We start from the raw sequence: 16,373 nt of genomic DNA, 5'->3' as shown, positions 1-16,373 counted from the left end.
CAGCATATTCCTCACCTTTGGGTCAAAGTTGAATAAAGCATATTCGACCTTGAAAAACATAAACAAACGATGGAATTGTTAGACGTTTTTCCGTTGCATAATGTTCCAAGTTGAGAATCTATAACAGAAATCCGGAAAATAACACGTGAGCAACAGTGACACTCATTACTTGTTACTCATCATTATTTGTGGTATTACGTTTTTACCGTTTCTACTTGTGATAATACAACTTTTCTTGAATTTTGATTCAATCGAAGTGCATTGATAAGCGTGGTAAGTATTACACCAACAAGGGTAGATACAACATTTTGCAATTCACAAAATTATGAAACTTTGAGGATAAGTAGAGTCAGTGTCGTCAGATCAGGGGAATTGACTCGAATTTAGGGGAATACAGTTACCCCCTCTCTGTGAGTACCAGATTAGTCACGTGACATTGCAACACATGCATGACAGAGACGAAACGCGTCACGTGACCGTCGTAGAAGGGAAAGGGTGTGGTGGGAGACACAAGTCTTAATCTGGCAACTCTACGTAGAGTATATACAGGGTGGCCCAAAAATATTAAGCCCTTAAAAACACAATATGCACTCACCCTATAATTGGACCACGTTTTCTGGTAATACCTCATTAACAAAGATATGATGAACATTTTCGCTAAGGAAAATTTTAATTACATTGGTCTAACAATTTTCTGATGATTTAAAAATGCTTTGCAAGTGTGGTAAGACCCGATTGATTGAGCATCACTGTTGTGCGTGAAGACGGTGTCACGTGTATCTACATACACAGAAGGCAATTGGTTATCCCACTCTAATCGCTCCAAGTGCATAACATTTAGGTAGTCGAAGTGGGATAGGCGTGTATTATGTTCTACGATGTGGAGTAGTATTATACATCCATTGACAACCGCATAATCGGTTGCTCGCCAGTCGATCGGCCACGTCTCACGCTGTCATGTGTGTAAGCAACGATTCGACACTATTCTTACTCTATTATTTCGCACCATAATATACACGCTCGATTAAGATTATCACAACGAACACAACATAACCTCTACCGATCACAAATTTTAAACGTAAAAGATCGTTAAATCGAAGGTAATTGTACTCCCACGTATTAGGATCATTTTAAATATTGCTCCCGTTTAGCTATCGATACTACGATATTCTGTAGAGCTACATTCACTGTAGTACCACTTAGGTGCGCATGCGCACTGGAAATTAGTTTCGAAAAAAGACCGGAGTTTCATCGTCGTAAATGTACTCTGTGCGTTAGCCTTTCCAATTTTTGCCCGACTCGCTTCGATTCGCCTGACATTTGACGTTTAACGGATTTATGGTAAGTTATTTCTTCGAGACGAGCAGTTTTTAGTGGTTCCATAGAAAGTGTCGCGGATTTTGTTCCATGTTCGTTTGTAAACAGTTGTCATCGAATTAATCAATAGTTTAATTCAATTTAAATATTTTTACTATGTTTTATCGTGGACTCGCGAGATCTAGGTCTATCATATCGTCTTTTTATAACTGGATTACTGGATTATGCTTTCTTCGTGACACTTCACTTCAGAATACTTCTTAATTCTTTTCGTCACTCACTCGTGTTTTCAATTTCTTGCACAACTATGTAGGAATTATTTTGTTTTTGTTTTGTTTCCTATATATGCCTCGTGTACATGTAAATGTATACTGTTTCCATTCGACGAACGATCGATATATTGTTTGTAACAATTACGAGGGTAAAATAATTATTTGTTTATTATATGTATATATATATATATATACAATTTTATATTCACTGTATAGATAACGAATGAACACTTCATGCTATTCATGTATGGAAGTGTAGTGGAACATTTTTTGTTATTTTTACATTTAATGCAGCATTGCATTCCTAAAGTTGACTATGTATTCAAAATTAACTTATGCTTTGAAACTTGATATACATACTGGAGTGCAGTTATATCTTTCATGCTTTCTATTTATTATCAGTGGAAACACTTGAGTTTATCATATCACATTTATCATTGGTTCATAATCTTTGAACTCTGCCCATACATTTATATCGGATTCTAAATAGAGTTTATGGTGGACACAATAAATAGAATGAAATGCTGAAAGCCTGGAGTGAAGTGTGTTCCCATTGTGGGAAGAGAAAAGAAATGACCTAAAACTGAAGGAGCACACTTGAGAAATCTGTGTTAAAGAATAACTTTCACCTAGAACGATTAACATTCTTTAAATGGAAAGATCCGATTAGAGCATGTGCAAAGTGTGTGAGCAACTGTTGCCACCCATGATATCATCTTTTACGAATATCTGATATGAATTAAGCATAAACTAACTGTTAATACACTGTAGAATGATACACAGTGCTCTCTTTTTTAAGCATATGTAAACATTCGTCCAAGATGTCAGACATAGAAGAAGATGAGGTGTGTACCTTAATATAATAATATATTATAATAATGAAAATATCTACATTGTTTAAAACTGTATTAAATCTTAATTTTATTCATATTTTAGTTTCAAGATGCCCAGGAAACTGTTCAGGAGTAAGTGTATAGTTATTACACGTGTAAACGAGCACACATATATTTATATAAAAATTAATTTAATATTTACATAGTAAATGATCTCTGTTTCGTTCGTAGACCTACTTCCATGGACTTGGATACAGCGATAATGGAAGCAAAGAAAGCGATCAATTGTTTTTTTAACAATGATTTCGACAAAGCAAGAAAAATTATGGAACCATGGGCAACCAGCAGCATATATCATTCTTTGGGAACAAGTGTTTTCGCGTTTCTCGAGGCGATCCTTACATTCGAACAAGTACTACATCAACAATAAACTGCGATATATGGAAAATATGTTATCCGATAATACATGGTGATACATACTGTTTAGGAATACATTGCAAAGGCAGCTGCAGCCGTGAAACAGTGTATGAGCTTATGTTCAAAGCAACGCAAACACATTACTCTAACACAAAATATTGGTAAAATTGTGAAGAAGACTAACTACGATACCTACACGATTGGTAAGTATATGGATACGGATGTATTAACGTGATAAAGCATGTTTAATGAACTTCAGATTGCTTTATTTATAACATGCATGACCGGGTGAATCAAATATTCTCGAAAGCATGTAGGACTTTGCTGCTAAGCAATGTATGTAAGGAATAATATCTTGTTTATGACTATTCATTCCATCCTGTTGTATACTACTTGTTGATAAAGTTGGTAAAAAATATCTGTTCTTAAAAGCTCGTTTAGTGTTTTACAAAATCAAGTTACTACAACATTTTTAGCTTCTAACGAACCACCTCTATCTCGTAATAACACTGTCCAACATCAATTTGACGTTTCCATAACCGATAGGCTAGAACATTATATTCTTTATAACATTATAAACATTCAAACATGTTTAAATAATGTTTAAGGAGAGCGTTGAAGCAGAGCTCGACTCGGGTTCGCCTAATGGTTATCGAAATGCAAAAAGAAAAAGAAAAATTCGTGTGACAGTATAATATGTATAATGCTGACTGTACAAGACAGGCCGAGAGCTAGAAGCATGAATGATGGAGACTTAATATTACAGAGGAAGTGCATGCGGAACTATGTTATGCCGAGTCACTCCTTTTAAAGTCGATGCTCACGTTTGTGGAGGACGAGACTTTGGTCAGCTTTGTCAAAGCTGGATTGAAAATTCGTGCCTGCTTTCTGTCGTATAAGTAAACAAAACCGATCGCTAATTATCCATCTGAATTTCCTTAACGGACAAGTTTTCACGTTGTCTCACACGCGTCATCCGTTTCTAGGGAATGTCTAACAATTTTGAATAATCGTAAATGGGAAAACGATGTCCACAAAATTCATTTCGAAAGCGGTGTTCGCACAGGAATCGGAGCGTTTAATTTGGTACATACCATTACCTCTGTCGGATAACGTTATTTAAGTAGCACGACGGCCATAACAGCTTCTTGACGTTTCTTTTTAGATGATCTCATTGTTACCAGCAAGAATTATCAAACTGTTAGAGTTTATAGGCTTCTCGGGCGATAAGGTAATAAACAATGACTTTCGTGAAAAAGCTTGTGCAACGATAATCTAATCTACCTCTTTTATGAACAGGAATACGGTTTATCGGAGTTAGATGCAGGATATACCGAAAGAAGAGGATTACGGCACGTTTTGTGCGCAATGGTCCTCTTATCTTATAATTTACTAGTGTCTGTTTTCCTAAGCAACACAGACGGCGACCTAGAGTGGTGTGAAAAAGCGTTGGAGGAAGAGTTGAGTCTTTATCCAAACGGCGTATGGTTTTTGTTTTTCAAGGGAAGGCTGGAACTGATAAGAGGAAATTTTGAAACTGCGATCGAATGGTACACAAGATCTTGGAAGAGCCAAGACTTATGGCCTCAGTTCCATCATCTTTGCTTCTGGGAGTTGATGTGGGCGCATTGTTCTCTGCAACAATGGGAAGAAGCTGCGATGTTCGCCAACTGTTTAGTTAAGGAATCGAACTGGTCGCGTACCGTTTATTTATACCAAAAAGCAGCAATACTTCTTATGCAAAAACCACCGTCGAAAAGCGAGAAGAAACAGTTGATCGATGTTTTAATGATGCAAGCGCCTACGTTCAAGCAACGCATAGCAGGAAAATCATGGCCAATGGAGAAGTTTGTTATTAAAAAAACGGAACGTTATTTTGCTCAGAAAGATAAACTAGTTCTTCCTGTGTTCGAACTTATGTACGTGTGGAATTTGTTCCGAACGATCGGCAAACGGCAAGACTTAATGTTAAATATATTTAAACAAATCGAGGAAGCTGAAAGAGAACTTAAAAATGCCCCGTAAGTTTTGTTTGACCCATTGCACGACCGTTGTTACGCGTAATCGGACATCCATGTGAACCGATACGTTTGTTTGCAGAAAAACTGAATTTCACGGAGACAACGAGGCGCTTCTGTTACTTTTAAAGGGCGCCTGTTTACGCCAATTAAAACGTCCTCTATTGGCCGAGGATTGTTTAACTCGTGCTCTTGCATTAGACAAATCAATTAGAGAAGATACTTATATAATTCCTTTCGCAACGGTAGAATTAGCTTTGTTAGCAAAGGATCAAGGAAACATTCCACTTGCTATCGAGTTTCTAGAAGATGCTAAGTAAGTTCCTTTTTATTTCTTATTCATTATCTGAATTTGTAGTAACCGGTCGATAGTTAATTTAAATTACTTTATACGATTGCAGAAAAAATTTTACTGGATATCTTCTCGAATCCAGATTGCATTTTAGAATTCATTCCGACTTAATGAACTTGTCCGGAAAGAAGGTTGAAGATCTCGCAGCATAACGACGTCCGAAAATTTTTAAAATAAATTTATTACTGCCAATAGATTCACTATTGCAGATTCAAGCACTGATGATTTTCTTAATCATTTTTACGAAGAAGATTGTTATATAGTTTTTAACTATTTCTTTCAGAATGACTAATTTATTTTATACATTACTATCCTGTAGTACAGTATACTATATATATGTATATATAGTGTATCTTTTTTTGTTATGTTTTTGTATGTAAACTACTGTGACTAGCGATTGACATAATTTTGTTAACTATTACGCATATACTTAGAGCACACATCACAAAGAGTTCGAAAGGTCTAACGAAAGATATAGGGTTAAATTATTTTTTGAATTTAAATTATTTTTCCTATAAGAGAACATTAATAAACATTTATAGACACCAATTCAATTGGTGTTAGTCGAAATCTGATATATGTGTCGATTGTGTGTGCATGCTGCACATATACTGACACCAATGTTGTATTTACACTGTTTAATAAATTGTAAATGAAACCACAGACGAGATGTAGGAGTAGACCAATCACCATTTCGAGTTTCGTGTCTCACGATCGGATATACTGACATCGTTAACAACAACTAGATTTCTTACGCTCTCTACTCTGACGAACGAAAAATGTTGCAACTACATATATAGATCCATTAGAACCTTAGACCACATACCTATAACAAATGACAGAGAGCATTTAGCCTCTCATAACAGAACCTGACAGAACCTGCGCAGCTTTTAGCATGGAACAGAACCTGGGCAATTTTTTATATATAAATGTAATATACAAAATTACTAATTATCATAAATTAAATATAATATTATTTGTAATGACAAGTATTTTAATTTTTTAGATGATAAAAAGTTGCCCAGGTTCTGTTCCATGCTAAAAATCAGAGTAGGGGGCAGCACTGTATCGGGAACTCCGAAACCTCGGGCGTGAGCACTCACATATCCTCTCTGTTACTGTTACTACCATTGGTTACTACCGTTATTACATATGTAAGTAAATAAGTACAAGATTCTCTGTGCCGTGTCGTCTTCGTGTGCGAAGAATACAGTGTAATATGAATTTAATTAAAAATTGTCAGCGATAAATTTTATATTGTTTATGAAGATATTGAAATTGAATTGGAAACGTAGGAATTAAATCACGTCGCTAGCACCATGGGAAAGAAGTAATTGTAGATTCACATGTATGTAAGTACTTTACCTTAACCTTCTTCGTCTTTTTATCAAACCGGCTTTATCGAATTGTAACATTCAACAAATAACACGTATCACGCATTTGTTTCACTTTATTCTTAATTTCATGCTGTACGGGATAATTGCAATTGTACGGTAATTAATGCGGTTAATTTGTAAAAATTAATGGTTCGAATAACTCATCTTTGATAACCCCTAACGTGTCTCTCGGCGCTGAATGTTTTTAATCACAACGTGCTCCGCTGTTTTCGATTTCTGATTTAATTATTATGTTCACAGGGAACGTAACTTAGGAGATTAAGGCATTGTAATGTAACAGCCTCGAATAGGTGGTTCAGTAGAGCATCGTGATAAATACTCGACAGAGATATGTACACAGGTTAGTGAACATTTTTTACCCTAACATCTTGAATAGCATGGATCAGTCTTTTAATCAGACATTTCAATGTTAACAGGTGCAACGTAAAGAGATAAAATATTGTTGCAATGAGTACAATGGGATCTGATGTGCAAGGCTCTCTAAGAGAGGCCTTGTATGAAACGTTGACCGGTATTCTGTCTCCCGAACGAGACACGCGTCAAGCAGCAGAGCAGAGAATTCAAGCTTTAGAAGTCACAGAAGAATTTGGCATTCATTTAACAGAATTCGTGGTAAATCCTAACGGACTTTTACCTATCAGACAGCTAGCTTCCGTATTATTGAAACAGTATGTGGAAACTCATTGGTGTTCTATGGCTGAAAAATTTAGACCACCAGAAATAAAGCCTGCAACGAAAGAGAGAATCAAAGAATTGTTGCCGTTAGGACTTAGAGAATCTATTAGTAAAGTAAGTAGGTACAATTTACTTTTATATCTAATGTACAAGGTATCTAGGTTAACTTATTAAGTGTTTTGAGATCTTGCAATTTAGAAAGGATTGTACAAGTTGCATGCATTTGTTTCAGGTACGTACAGCAGTAGCATACGCGATATCGGCTATTGCTCACTGGGATTGGCCCGAAAATTGGCCAGGCTTGTTCGATATACTTGTCAGTTGTTTAAGCGGGGAAAGCGAATATGCTGTGCATGGAGCAATGAGAGTTTTAACTGAATTTACTTCGGACCTCACCGATATCCAGTTGCCTAATGTGGGACCAGTTATTCTTCAAGAAATGTATAGGATATTTCAAAGTGAAAATGTATGTTCTCCTCGTGATTGTTGATGTTATCATTGTAATAATGTTTATTCAATTTTTAGCAATATTCTATTAGAACTCGTGGACGCGCGGTTGAAATATTCACCACGATCACGACATTGGTGGCTGCCACGGAGTTGTATCAAAAGGGATTCACAGAACAATACCTGCAACCAGTCATTCCCATGTTCTGCGAGAAGTTTGTTCAATGCTTGCAAGCCCCTGATGGACCAACTTGCGACAGTGGCCTGAAGACCGACGTTATTAAAGCTATAAATTGCCTTGTAACTAAACTACCTAAGTACGTGTCAAGTTTCTTGCCACAGATGCTGCCGCCCATTTGGAAAACTTTAACACAGAGCGCAAAGATTTATCAGGAAAGAACAGTGAACGGAGACGGAGAGGAGAACGATAAAGAAGTCGACTCTGACGGTAAATTTCGGTTAAACTTTGCTTTGCAGAGTTTCAATTCGTTTTAATTGCGTTCTCCCTCTCTTTGCAGGCGTGATAATTAACTTTAACAATTTGATCATCGCAATATTCGAGTATGTCAATTTCATTGTGGACCGCAAGAGATTCTCGAACCATTTAGATAATTCGTTGGAAGATATTATGTACTATCTGATCGTTTTCATGCAGATAACTGAAGATCAGATTGAGTTATGGTCGACTAGTCCAAATCAGTTTGTAGAAGATGACGATGCGTTTGCCTATAACGTTCGTATTTCTGCTCAAGAGCTTCTGACGGTGAGTTATCACGAAAGTCGTTCGAATTTTGTAAAAAAAAAAAAAGTTGAGTCGCGTCTCATCTTGATTTTTCACACAGGCTCTCGTCAATTATTCCGCAGAAAAGACCATTAATGCCCTGTGCAAAGTGATCACTCGGCACATCGAAGCAACCAGTGCCCTGCAAAACGCTAACGGTTGTGGCGAAAACAACGAGTCCTGGTGGAAGCTGCGCGAATCTTCGTTTTTAGCTTTAAGCAAAGTCAAACCCGCTGTCGTAGAAAAGTATGCCTCCGGGATGCTTCAGTTCGATATCATTCAATTCTTAGCAACGGTTGTTTTAGCCACTCTGAACGATTCAGGTACACGAAGCTTCCGCTTTTCCCTGTTTTTCTCTGCTAGCAAATTTGTACCGTCACGTATGGTAATTATTAGGAGCACCGCCGTTGCTTCTTGGTCGCTGCTTATGCGTCGGTGGCAAGTATGCCGAAATAATGCCATCGGCGCTAAGCTCCCAGTTTCTCGAAGCAACTGTTAATGGTTTGCAAGAGAATCAACCCGCCTGCATCCGAATCAGCGCGGTGAAAGCAATCTACTGGTTCTGCGAAGCGTCGACCACGGAAACTAGCAGAGCGATGGTCAACATTATTCGATCCCATTTGCCAGAAATATTCCAGGGACTCTTCAATCTAGCCAGTCAACCGTCCACAGAGGTTTTGACTTTGGTCATGGAAACCTTCCAAGTCCTAGTCTCGGTAATAATATTTTACGCACATCTCTGTGCGCTACCGAACCTTTTCGTTCCAAAAACTAACAGTCTCTTTTTATATTTTCTCACAGCTGGATAAAGCATTCACCGCTTCGGTGGAAAGTAAAATCTGTCCATTGACGATCGCCATATTTTTGAAGTTCTATAGCGATCCAATGATTCTAGACCTGTGCCAAGATATATTCAAGAGTCTCACGCAGAACCCGGATTGTATAGGACCGTTGCAGACTCGTTTGATACCCACTCTGACAAGCATGATGGCTGTGACGTCTATGGACAAGTCGAGAGACGGTAAGCCGTCGCAGATTCTAAAATATACAGCTATGTTTAACAGGCTGAAGACCAGACTAACAACGTAGATTGGTATTGATGATCTCAACAACGTAACAGGGTTAATTAAAATATGAACGAGGTTGTTAACGATTTGTCCCTCTCTCTCTTTTTCTCTTCCTCTGATTTCCAGAGAGGTGTCGAGACGTAGCCTTGGATGTACTGCAAGTTCTGGTGCAATACTCGCCGACACCTTTGAGCAGTGCGCTGGTCGAGACTGCTTTCCCTGCTGCGTGTCACTGTATTCTTAATTCGGAAGACAACGAAACCTTGCAGAGCGGGGGCGAAGTGATACGTACCTACCTGTCTGTCGCGGCACGACAAGTCACCGTTCATCGCGACAACGATGGCCAAACTGGTCTGCAGTATATATTGCAGATAATTGCTCAGCTACTGAATCCACAGGTGGTTATGTCATTCTCGAGTTTGTTATAGAGACAGCAAAGTAGCTTTCCACGCTATTTCCTCTGTATCGTCGCATCCGGCGATCGAACGGCAACAACGATTCGCCAGCCAACGAGAACAGTGACAAAATAGCTTCCTCTGCTCCCGAAAGTCTTGTTGTCTTAACGAGGGACGTTACGGAGGAAATACTGTGTTTAATAGGTTCTTTAATGAACCCAGCTAAGTTGCCGTGTGTTTTAGTCGAGCGAGTTCACTGCCACTTTCGTCGGTCGGTTGGTAACGACGTTGATCAGGAAAGCAGGCGACACGCTGGGCGAGAATCTCGACCTGTTGCTGAAGGCCGTGCTGAGCAAGATGCAACGGACAGAGACCTTGACCGTGGCGCAGAGTTTGCTGATGATATACGCTCATCTGATAAACATGGAATTCGACGCCGTCCTAAACTTTTTGTCGATCGTGCCCGGCCCCACAGGACAGAGCGCTCTCGCGTTCGTGCTGACCGAGTGGGTCAGCAGGCAGCACTTGTTCTTCGGCAGGTACGACAGAAAGGTGGCCACGGTAGCGTTGTGCAAGATACTCGAGTACGGTGTTACTCACGACGACAGTCGGATCAACGAGATTACCGTCAAGGGTGACCAAATATTTTCAGGTTTGTAGACCGAAAGCGTGTTTAGCACTTACGCAACTACGCTGCACCGGCGTCTGCCCGTTTTCACCGTTGCAACGGTTAGATTCCCGCAATTTCTAGTAAAAATTCGTGGCCGTCTACAGGGAACGAGGAAGGCGTGAGGACCAGGAGCAAAGCGGAGTCGCAACCTTATCAGTGGACCACGATACCGGTGTTGGCCAAGATCTTCAAGCTGATTATCAACGAACTGTCGAACGACATGGAAGCGGTCACCGCGAATCAAGAGTCGGACGTTAGTAACAATCTCATATTTATTTGACAACAACTAGCAAGTGAAAATCTTAGACGGTAAATGTATGTGTGTGTGTGTTCGTGTATTTGACGCACAGGAATCCGACGACGATGAGGATGGTGAAGACAACAATACTTTCCTAGATCCCGGCTATGAAAACATGTTACGTGAGTATAGTTTCATATCCTTATCGCGTGTTCCCCGGTTCGCGGTCTTTAGGACTCGAATGTGTTTTCAGTGTTGGAGGAAGCTGCGAACGAAGCGGATGAAGGGGAAGAGGATCCGGAGCTGCTCGAAGACTCGATCTACCATTTGAATATTGGTCAATACCTGCGGGATTTTCTGTTGAACTTCTCGACGCATCATTGTTTCCCCGCTTACGTTCAGCACCTGAACATTCCGGAGCGGAAAGTGCTGAGCAGTTTAAATATCAACGCATCGTTTATGTAATTGGATAGGTAGATAATATCGATGAGATCAGATTTTTGAATTTCGTAATAAAAACATGCAAGCTTTTCGTACGACTGATCTCTACGCTCGAGCAAGATTTTCTGCTCGGTGTTTCTCGAACGATTCGTTACTGCGATTGGACTGCTTCCTCCTCCTCGCCAGGATCGTTCGTCCTCCCTCGGCCGACAGTCGGAAGTATTTACACAGAGATGTATACATCGTTACATTTATTGTACATATCTACAGAGGCGTACGTACTCTCGTTCTATTCGTCGATTCACAGAGAAGGATTTGGTTCGTGTAAAATAATCTACATACATTCATCATATGTATACATATGTCATTATAGAATAATTATTTACAACCGATCGGAGCGCGTGGTCGTTCCCGATCGTTTCGACCTCGTTCTATCGCGTTCTCGACGCAACGGTCGAGCACAGAACTCTGCAGAAAGTTACCGTGGCTCGCGCGCTGTAGAAGAACTCGCCCTGATTGCGCGGGCAAGTGAAACGCTAGAAGATCGAGGAGACTGCAGGCGAGTAGCATCGATTCTGATCGTATCTTCCTCAGACCGTGGTGACCGAGAGCAGACCCATCAGCTTTCCCCCGGCGCCCGGTCCACCCGCACCTCCCACTCTGTTCCCATGGACCAGCATTTCCTGCACGGTGGTGAAGTCGTCCAGGGTGTTCTTCTTGCGGGCCATCTTCTTGTGACTGAGCTCCAGGATGTTCAGCGGCTTTTTCGTCTTCTCGTCCGGGTGCTCGCTGTTCAGCAGCTCGTTGGTCTGCTGCAACTGGAGCTGCTGTTGTTGCTGCTGCTGCAACATCAGCTCCTGCTGTCTTTGTTTTCGTTCGCGGGCACGCTCCAGTTGTCTCTTGCGCTCCTCTTTCGTCCAGTATCTGCCTACCTGCGAATCAAACGAGATTATGTTACACCACTTTGATTTTGCTAACCCTTGCCGAGCGGTAAGACGATAGCAGACCGCGGGGGCAAGCGTTTTGCGAGAACATGAGCTCCGGGCGGTTACCTTTATCTCGGACATGGTGTCGTCTTCCGTGCTGTGTCCGGCACGTTCCTCGGATATCTTGATCGCTCGGTTCCTCAGAATCCGATTCCTGACCGGCCTCCTGGCGATGTACCTGCTCCCGTCGGCCCTTCTCTTCACCTTCCATTCCATCTGCACGTCGTTGTTGCCCTTGTCCTCCGGAGGGACCCAGCTGGTCGAGGTGCAGACCTGTTGGCTGCCTACAAACTGGTACCGGGTCAGATTCGGCGCCTGGAAGTTGCCGTGGGACTTGGATTTTTTCGCGGTGGCGGCGCTAGTCTCTTTGGGGCTGGCAGCGGTGGTGGTGGTGAGGTTCCGTCGGTTCAGGGCCTGTTTGAACAGCTGCTGTTGGAGGAGCATGGTCTGCTGGAGGTTCGCCATGTTGGTGTACATCGTGTCCGCCGGCAGAGACGCGACGGTTGGGTCCGCCCGGTCCCTGTGATGGTGGCTGGAGCTGGAGCCGCGTCTGTTCTGCTGGCTCTTGGCGATGGTCGGCTTGTTCGTCGCGGATACGGGACAGGTGCAGCCGAGTCTCTGCTGTAGCTGTTGCTGTTGCTGCTGCTGTTGCTGCTGCTGTTGCTGTTGCATGGCGGTCGGTGTCTTTGGAGGGCAGAGCACCAGCGTGCTTCTGTGGTGATCTCTTTCGGCCTGGTGCAGCTCGAGCGTGAGCGGGTTGCTGTTGCAGGACTCGCCGGTGTTGTACGCGCTCGAACTGTCCTTCTCCTCGCCGGAGCTGTTGCTCTTCGACGAGGAGTGCCACCTGGTCTGATTACCCTGGGTCTGCTGGGTGGTCGTGGTCGCCGTGGTCGTCGAGGTGGTCGCTGTCCCATGATTGTTCTGGGTCCAATGTTGGTGCTCGTACGGCGACGAATAGATCGGCTCGCTGTCCGATTCCGGTATTGTCTCGTAGATGTGCTCGGTCTCGCTCCACACGTGGCTCGAGTACGCCTCGGTCAGCTTGACCGGCGCGGACTGTTGCCCCCGCACGCACAAACCCTCCATCTTCTTCGCGCAGTCCTTCATCGTCTCCTGCATCCACTGCTTCCGGTCCTCGGGCAGGTGCGCCGGCGATGATGCGTTCCGCCCGGACTTCTGCGAGGTCTGCGACGAACACGTTGACGAGGACGTTGTTGTCGAGAACACGCTGCTCGCCTGAGATTGTTGCTGTTGCTGTGGTTGTTGCTGCTGCTGCTGCTGCTGCTGAGGAGTGTGCGAGGGTATCGGCGGAGGTGCTTTCAACGTCGACACGCTCTCCTCCGACTCTTTGGTCCGCTCGTCCGTCTGCTGCTGCTGCTGCCGGATCAGCTGCTCGATCAAGCTGTTCTGGTACGACGGCAGGTGCTCCGGGGACAGCGGCGGCGACTCCTGAGCACAGAGCACACAGATAACCGAGCCCTAAACACTCTCGGCAACGAATCATTCGAGTCACAACGGAAGAAGAAAGGGCCGCGAAAGATTCCAAGCAGGACTCGAAACCTGTTCCAAAAAGAATTCTTTAAAATGGAAACCGAGAGAGATAGTAGTCACGATATCGATGTTACAACAGTTTTCGAGCCTGGGTTTCGATTTTGAGGAAAGAAAGCGGCGCGGTCCCCCATCGGGCCGTTTTAATTCGTTTACGAAAGTCTTGTCTTTCAATTTCTCTATTTCAAGTGCGCCCTAATTGCGCGGGAGCGATCTCTGTCTCTATGTTCCCTTTGCGTCTCCCTTTCAACCCCCTGTTCCACGGTGCCATACTTTCCAGCACTTTGCTTCAATCAGCCTATCAGTCGCTCCATACTCAATTACGCTATCCTAATAAGCGCCGCCATCCGCTCTTTATTCGCGCGTCCTCTTACTTTGTTCGTCCATTAAATCTTATATCTCTCGAAGACCGAAGGATAATTGCGGATATTGCGTTACTGCATAAATGGATCGGAGATCGACCGACGCGATATAGTACAATAATTTTCTATTGGAACTGCTATTTAACCCTTTGGGGAGGTATGATCGACGTTATACGATGTTACACGTGTTACAACAATCTCCCGATAATTTAGACTTTTTAAGTAAATCAGTTTCGAAATATTCGCCAGAGTCGGTACGATTTACTGACGTCCTCCCGTTCGGAGGTCAACACATGGGTCACGGGACACGAAACGCGTTAACACTTTGACTGCCAAACTAGAAACCTCCAAGACTTCATAAAATCAAAGTAAGTTATTTAATGGAATAAAAATTGAAAAAATTAAATGTATAATATTGAGTAGTCCTCCAAGTCTGTTGTGTTTTACAGATCCTGATCAAATTTGGTGCAATGAATATATCAACGTAAAAATTCATTTGAAAACCTGGAGAAATAATTCCGTCACCCATATATGGGTGACATGGCAGTGAACGTGTTAAAAGAAAATTTCGAAATTAGGAATCCTCGCGGGAACCGTTTCGAGGGGGCAAAGACTCACCTGGCGGTAGGTGTGCCTGTCGTCGAACTCGTCCTCCTGAAAAACGAATCGAACAGCGTGTTTAGTCCGGATCGCAGCGAGATAATCTCGCCTAGAGGCTGGAGGCTAGAGCCCCGAGTGAATGAGCTCACCTGGAAGAGACATCGGCTGACGAGAATGGTCACCGCATTCTTCGTTTCGGCGAATAGGTTCTCGGTCTGCTCTTTGTTCGCCACGTCTCTCCCGTTTACCTGAAACGGACAGAGTGAGGATCGATGCACCTCGTCCGAGCGTCGCGTCGTGCGCCGGATTTTCAATCGATCGGACGGAATTCGAGAAGTCTTCCTCCGGAAGATTTCAACTAAATTTCAACGAAATGTCAACGAAAAAAAAATGGTGTACACAGACAGTCGCAGCGGAAAACGGTTAAAATTATCTTCTCTAGCCGCGGAGCGTTTGCTGTGTCGTATTTTCGTTATGGCTCTTAGGGCTCTTAGGCAGATCCGGACACGCGCGAGGTAGGTCGTTGGGCCCGAGACCTCACCCGGAAGGAGTTGACTGGCGCAAAGACGGGTTCGAGGGAAGAAATCCCGGGGACGCGGTCGTCGCTCGTTCTTCCATCCGATTTCCCTTAAGTCGACCACTTTGTCCGTAATTACAATCCGCCTAACGAGATTAGAAGGGTAGCAGGTCGGAAGGAAATCGTGTGCAGGAAACGCGACGAGCTGGTTGGTTCGCTCCCGGCCGTAGTAATCGAATCAGCCCAGTAGTTCGATTCTCGTCGACGTCGATGACGGCTGCTACTTCCGAATTTCTTACGCTCTAAATGATAATCCGGGAGGGAGGATATCCGCGGGTTTACGGGGGCACGGGTATGGTTACGGTGACGGAGGTGGTGGCGGAAAACAGGGGGGAAGATTAGTGGCGTTTCGGGGCGGTGAGTTTCATTTCGCGTTGTTCCGCCGCAGCGGCGAGTTTCTCATATCTGGCCGGACCGGGCCGGGTTCGCGGTAATAATTCACAGGGAACTCACCCTCAGGATTTGGTCGCCTTCCCGCAGCCGGCCGTCGCGCGCCGCGAGACTTTCAGGAACTATTTCCGAGATATAAACTTCCGTGTCTGCGTCCTCGCTGCCGGACCCGGAGCTGTAGCAGACCGTCAGCCCCAGTTTCTCCGCGCTTCCTGCCTTCCGCAGCGTCACTTCCTGCGAACACAACGATGTTTGCGTCGTCAAACGTTGCGGCCTCCCGTTTACACCCGGAGTCTTCGCACCGGTCGATTCGGACGAATGTTGCTCGCGTTGTGTCCAGAACGTGCACTCGGAAACTGCCCGGACCGACAATATCGGACTTGATATCGAAAGCAGGTCGACCGTCGAAAGGATATTTTTTAATCCAACGTGTTTCCTCTCTTCTACTTTGGAACTTGTTACACAGTTGTACAGCTTATTTGTATTCTCGTAGGTACAGTGACTCCCATAAATATTCGGACACTAGGTATAACTAACTTCATGATTTAATAATTCGTTTGTTGATAAAGCAATCGCCCTGGAAATTGTTT

At 43.3% G+C, this 16,373-nt stretch overlaps 3 protein-coding genes across 12 annotated transcripts in view; 2 read left to right on the top strand and 1 right to left on the bottom strand.

Moving 5' to 3' along the window:
• The first annotated feature begins 673 nt into the window (after positions 1-673).
• LOC143352887 (tetratricopeptide repeat protein 39B) lies at positions 674-5,872 on the top strand. Of its 7 annotated transcripts, none has more exons than XM_076785896.1 (11): positions 674-963; positions 2,389-2,434; positions 2,526-2,554; positions 2,654-2,834; positions 2,910-3,042; positions 3,606-3,738; positions 3,826-3,925; positions 4,005-4,070; positions 4,139-4,860; positions 4,940-5,173; positions 5,259-5,872. In XM_076785896.1, exons 2-11 carry the CDS (start codon positions 2,411-2,413, stop codon positions 5,359-5,361), a joined length of 1,725 nt encoding a protein of 574 aa, XP_076642011.1. In that variant the 5' UTR covers positions 674-963; positions 2,389-2,410; the 3' UTR covers positions 5,362-5,872. The 7 variants fall into 7 exon arrangements, with proteins under 7 accessions (XP_076642011.1, XP_076642015.1, XP_076642013.1 ...); XM_076785900.1 differs by having other exon boundaries at positions 2,373-2,434; XM_076785898.1 differs by having other exon boundaries at positions 674-1,341.
• A 473-nt stretch (positions 5,873-6,345) lies between these two features.
• Positions 6,346-11,648, top strand: Ipo9 (Importin 9). 4 transcript variants are annotated; one of them, XM_076785850.1, is made up of 15 exons: positions 6,346-6,557; positions 6,847-6,946; positions 7,023-7,395; positions 7,514-7,747; positions 7,807-8,176; positions 8,247-8,491; positions 8,571-8,832; positions 8,906-9,225; positions 9,311-9,530; positions 9,703-9,974; positions 10,215-10,623; positions 10,746-10,894; positions 10,992-11,061; positions 11,133-11,340; positions 11,441-11,648. In XM_076785850.1, exons 3-15 carry the CDS (start codon positions 7,054-7,056, stop codon positions 11,646-11,648), a joined length of 3,309 nt encoding a protein of 1,102 aa, XP_076641965.1. In that variant the 5' UTR covers positions 6,346-6,557; positions 6,847-6,946; positions 7,023-7,053. The 4 variants fall into 4 exon arrangements, with proteins under 4 accessions (XP_076641965.1, XP_076641964.1, XP_076641963.1 ...); XM_076785849.1 differs by having other exon boundaries at positions 6,346-6,561; XM_076785848.1 differs by having other exon boundaries at positions 6,346-6,565.
• A 260-nt stretch (positions 11,649-11,908) lies between these two features.
• Slip1 (SLo interacting protein 1) overlaps positions 11,909-16,373 on the bottom strand; it is a 137,337-nt gene continuing 132,872 nt past the window's right edge. Inside the window, exons 3-7 of the mRNA XM_076785868.1 lie at positions 15,847-16,017; positions 14,966-15,064; positions 14,835-14,870; positions 12,373-13,755; positions 11,909-12,252 (exon numbers count right to left, since the gene is read on the bottom strand). Coding sequence (XP_076641983.1) covers positions 11,911-12,252; positions 12,373-13,755; positions 14,835-14,870; positions 14,966-15,064; positions 15,847-16,017 — 2,031 coding nt within the window. The 3' untranslated portion in view covers positions 11,909-11,910. The remainder of the gene's footprint in view (positions 12,253-12,372; positions 13,756-14,834; positions 14,871-14,965; positions 15,065-15,846; positions 16,018-16,373) is intronic.

Source organism: Halictus rubicundus, chromosome 3 (assembly GCF_050948215.1).
Source record: "Halictus rubicundus isolate RS-2024b chromosome 3, iyHalRubi1_principal, whole genome shotgun sequence".
Lineage (NCBI taxonomy): Eukaryota > Metazoa > Arthropoda > Insecta > Hymenoptera > Halictidae > Halictus > Halictus rubicundus.
The sequence above is the reverse complement of the archived record's forward strand: the minus strand, read 5'-3'. Positions and strand labels throughout refer to the sequence as shown.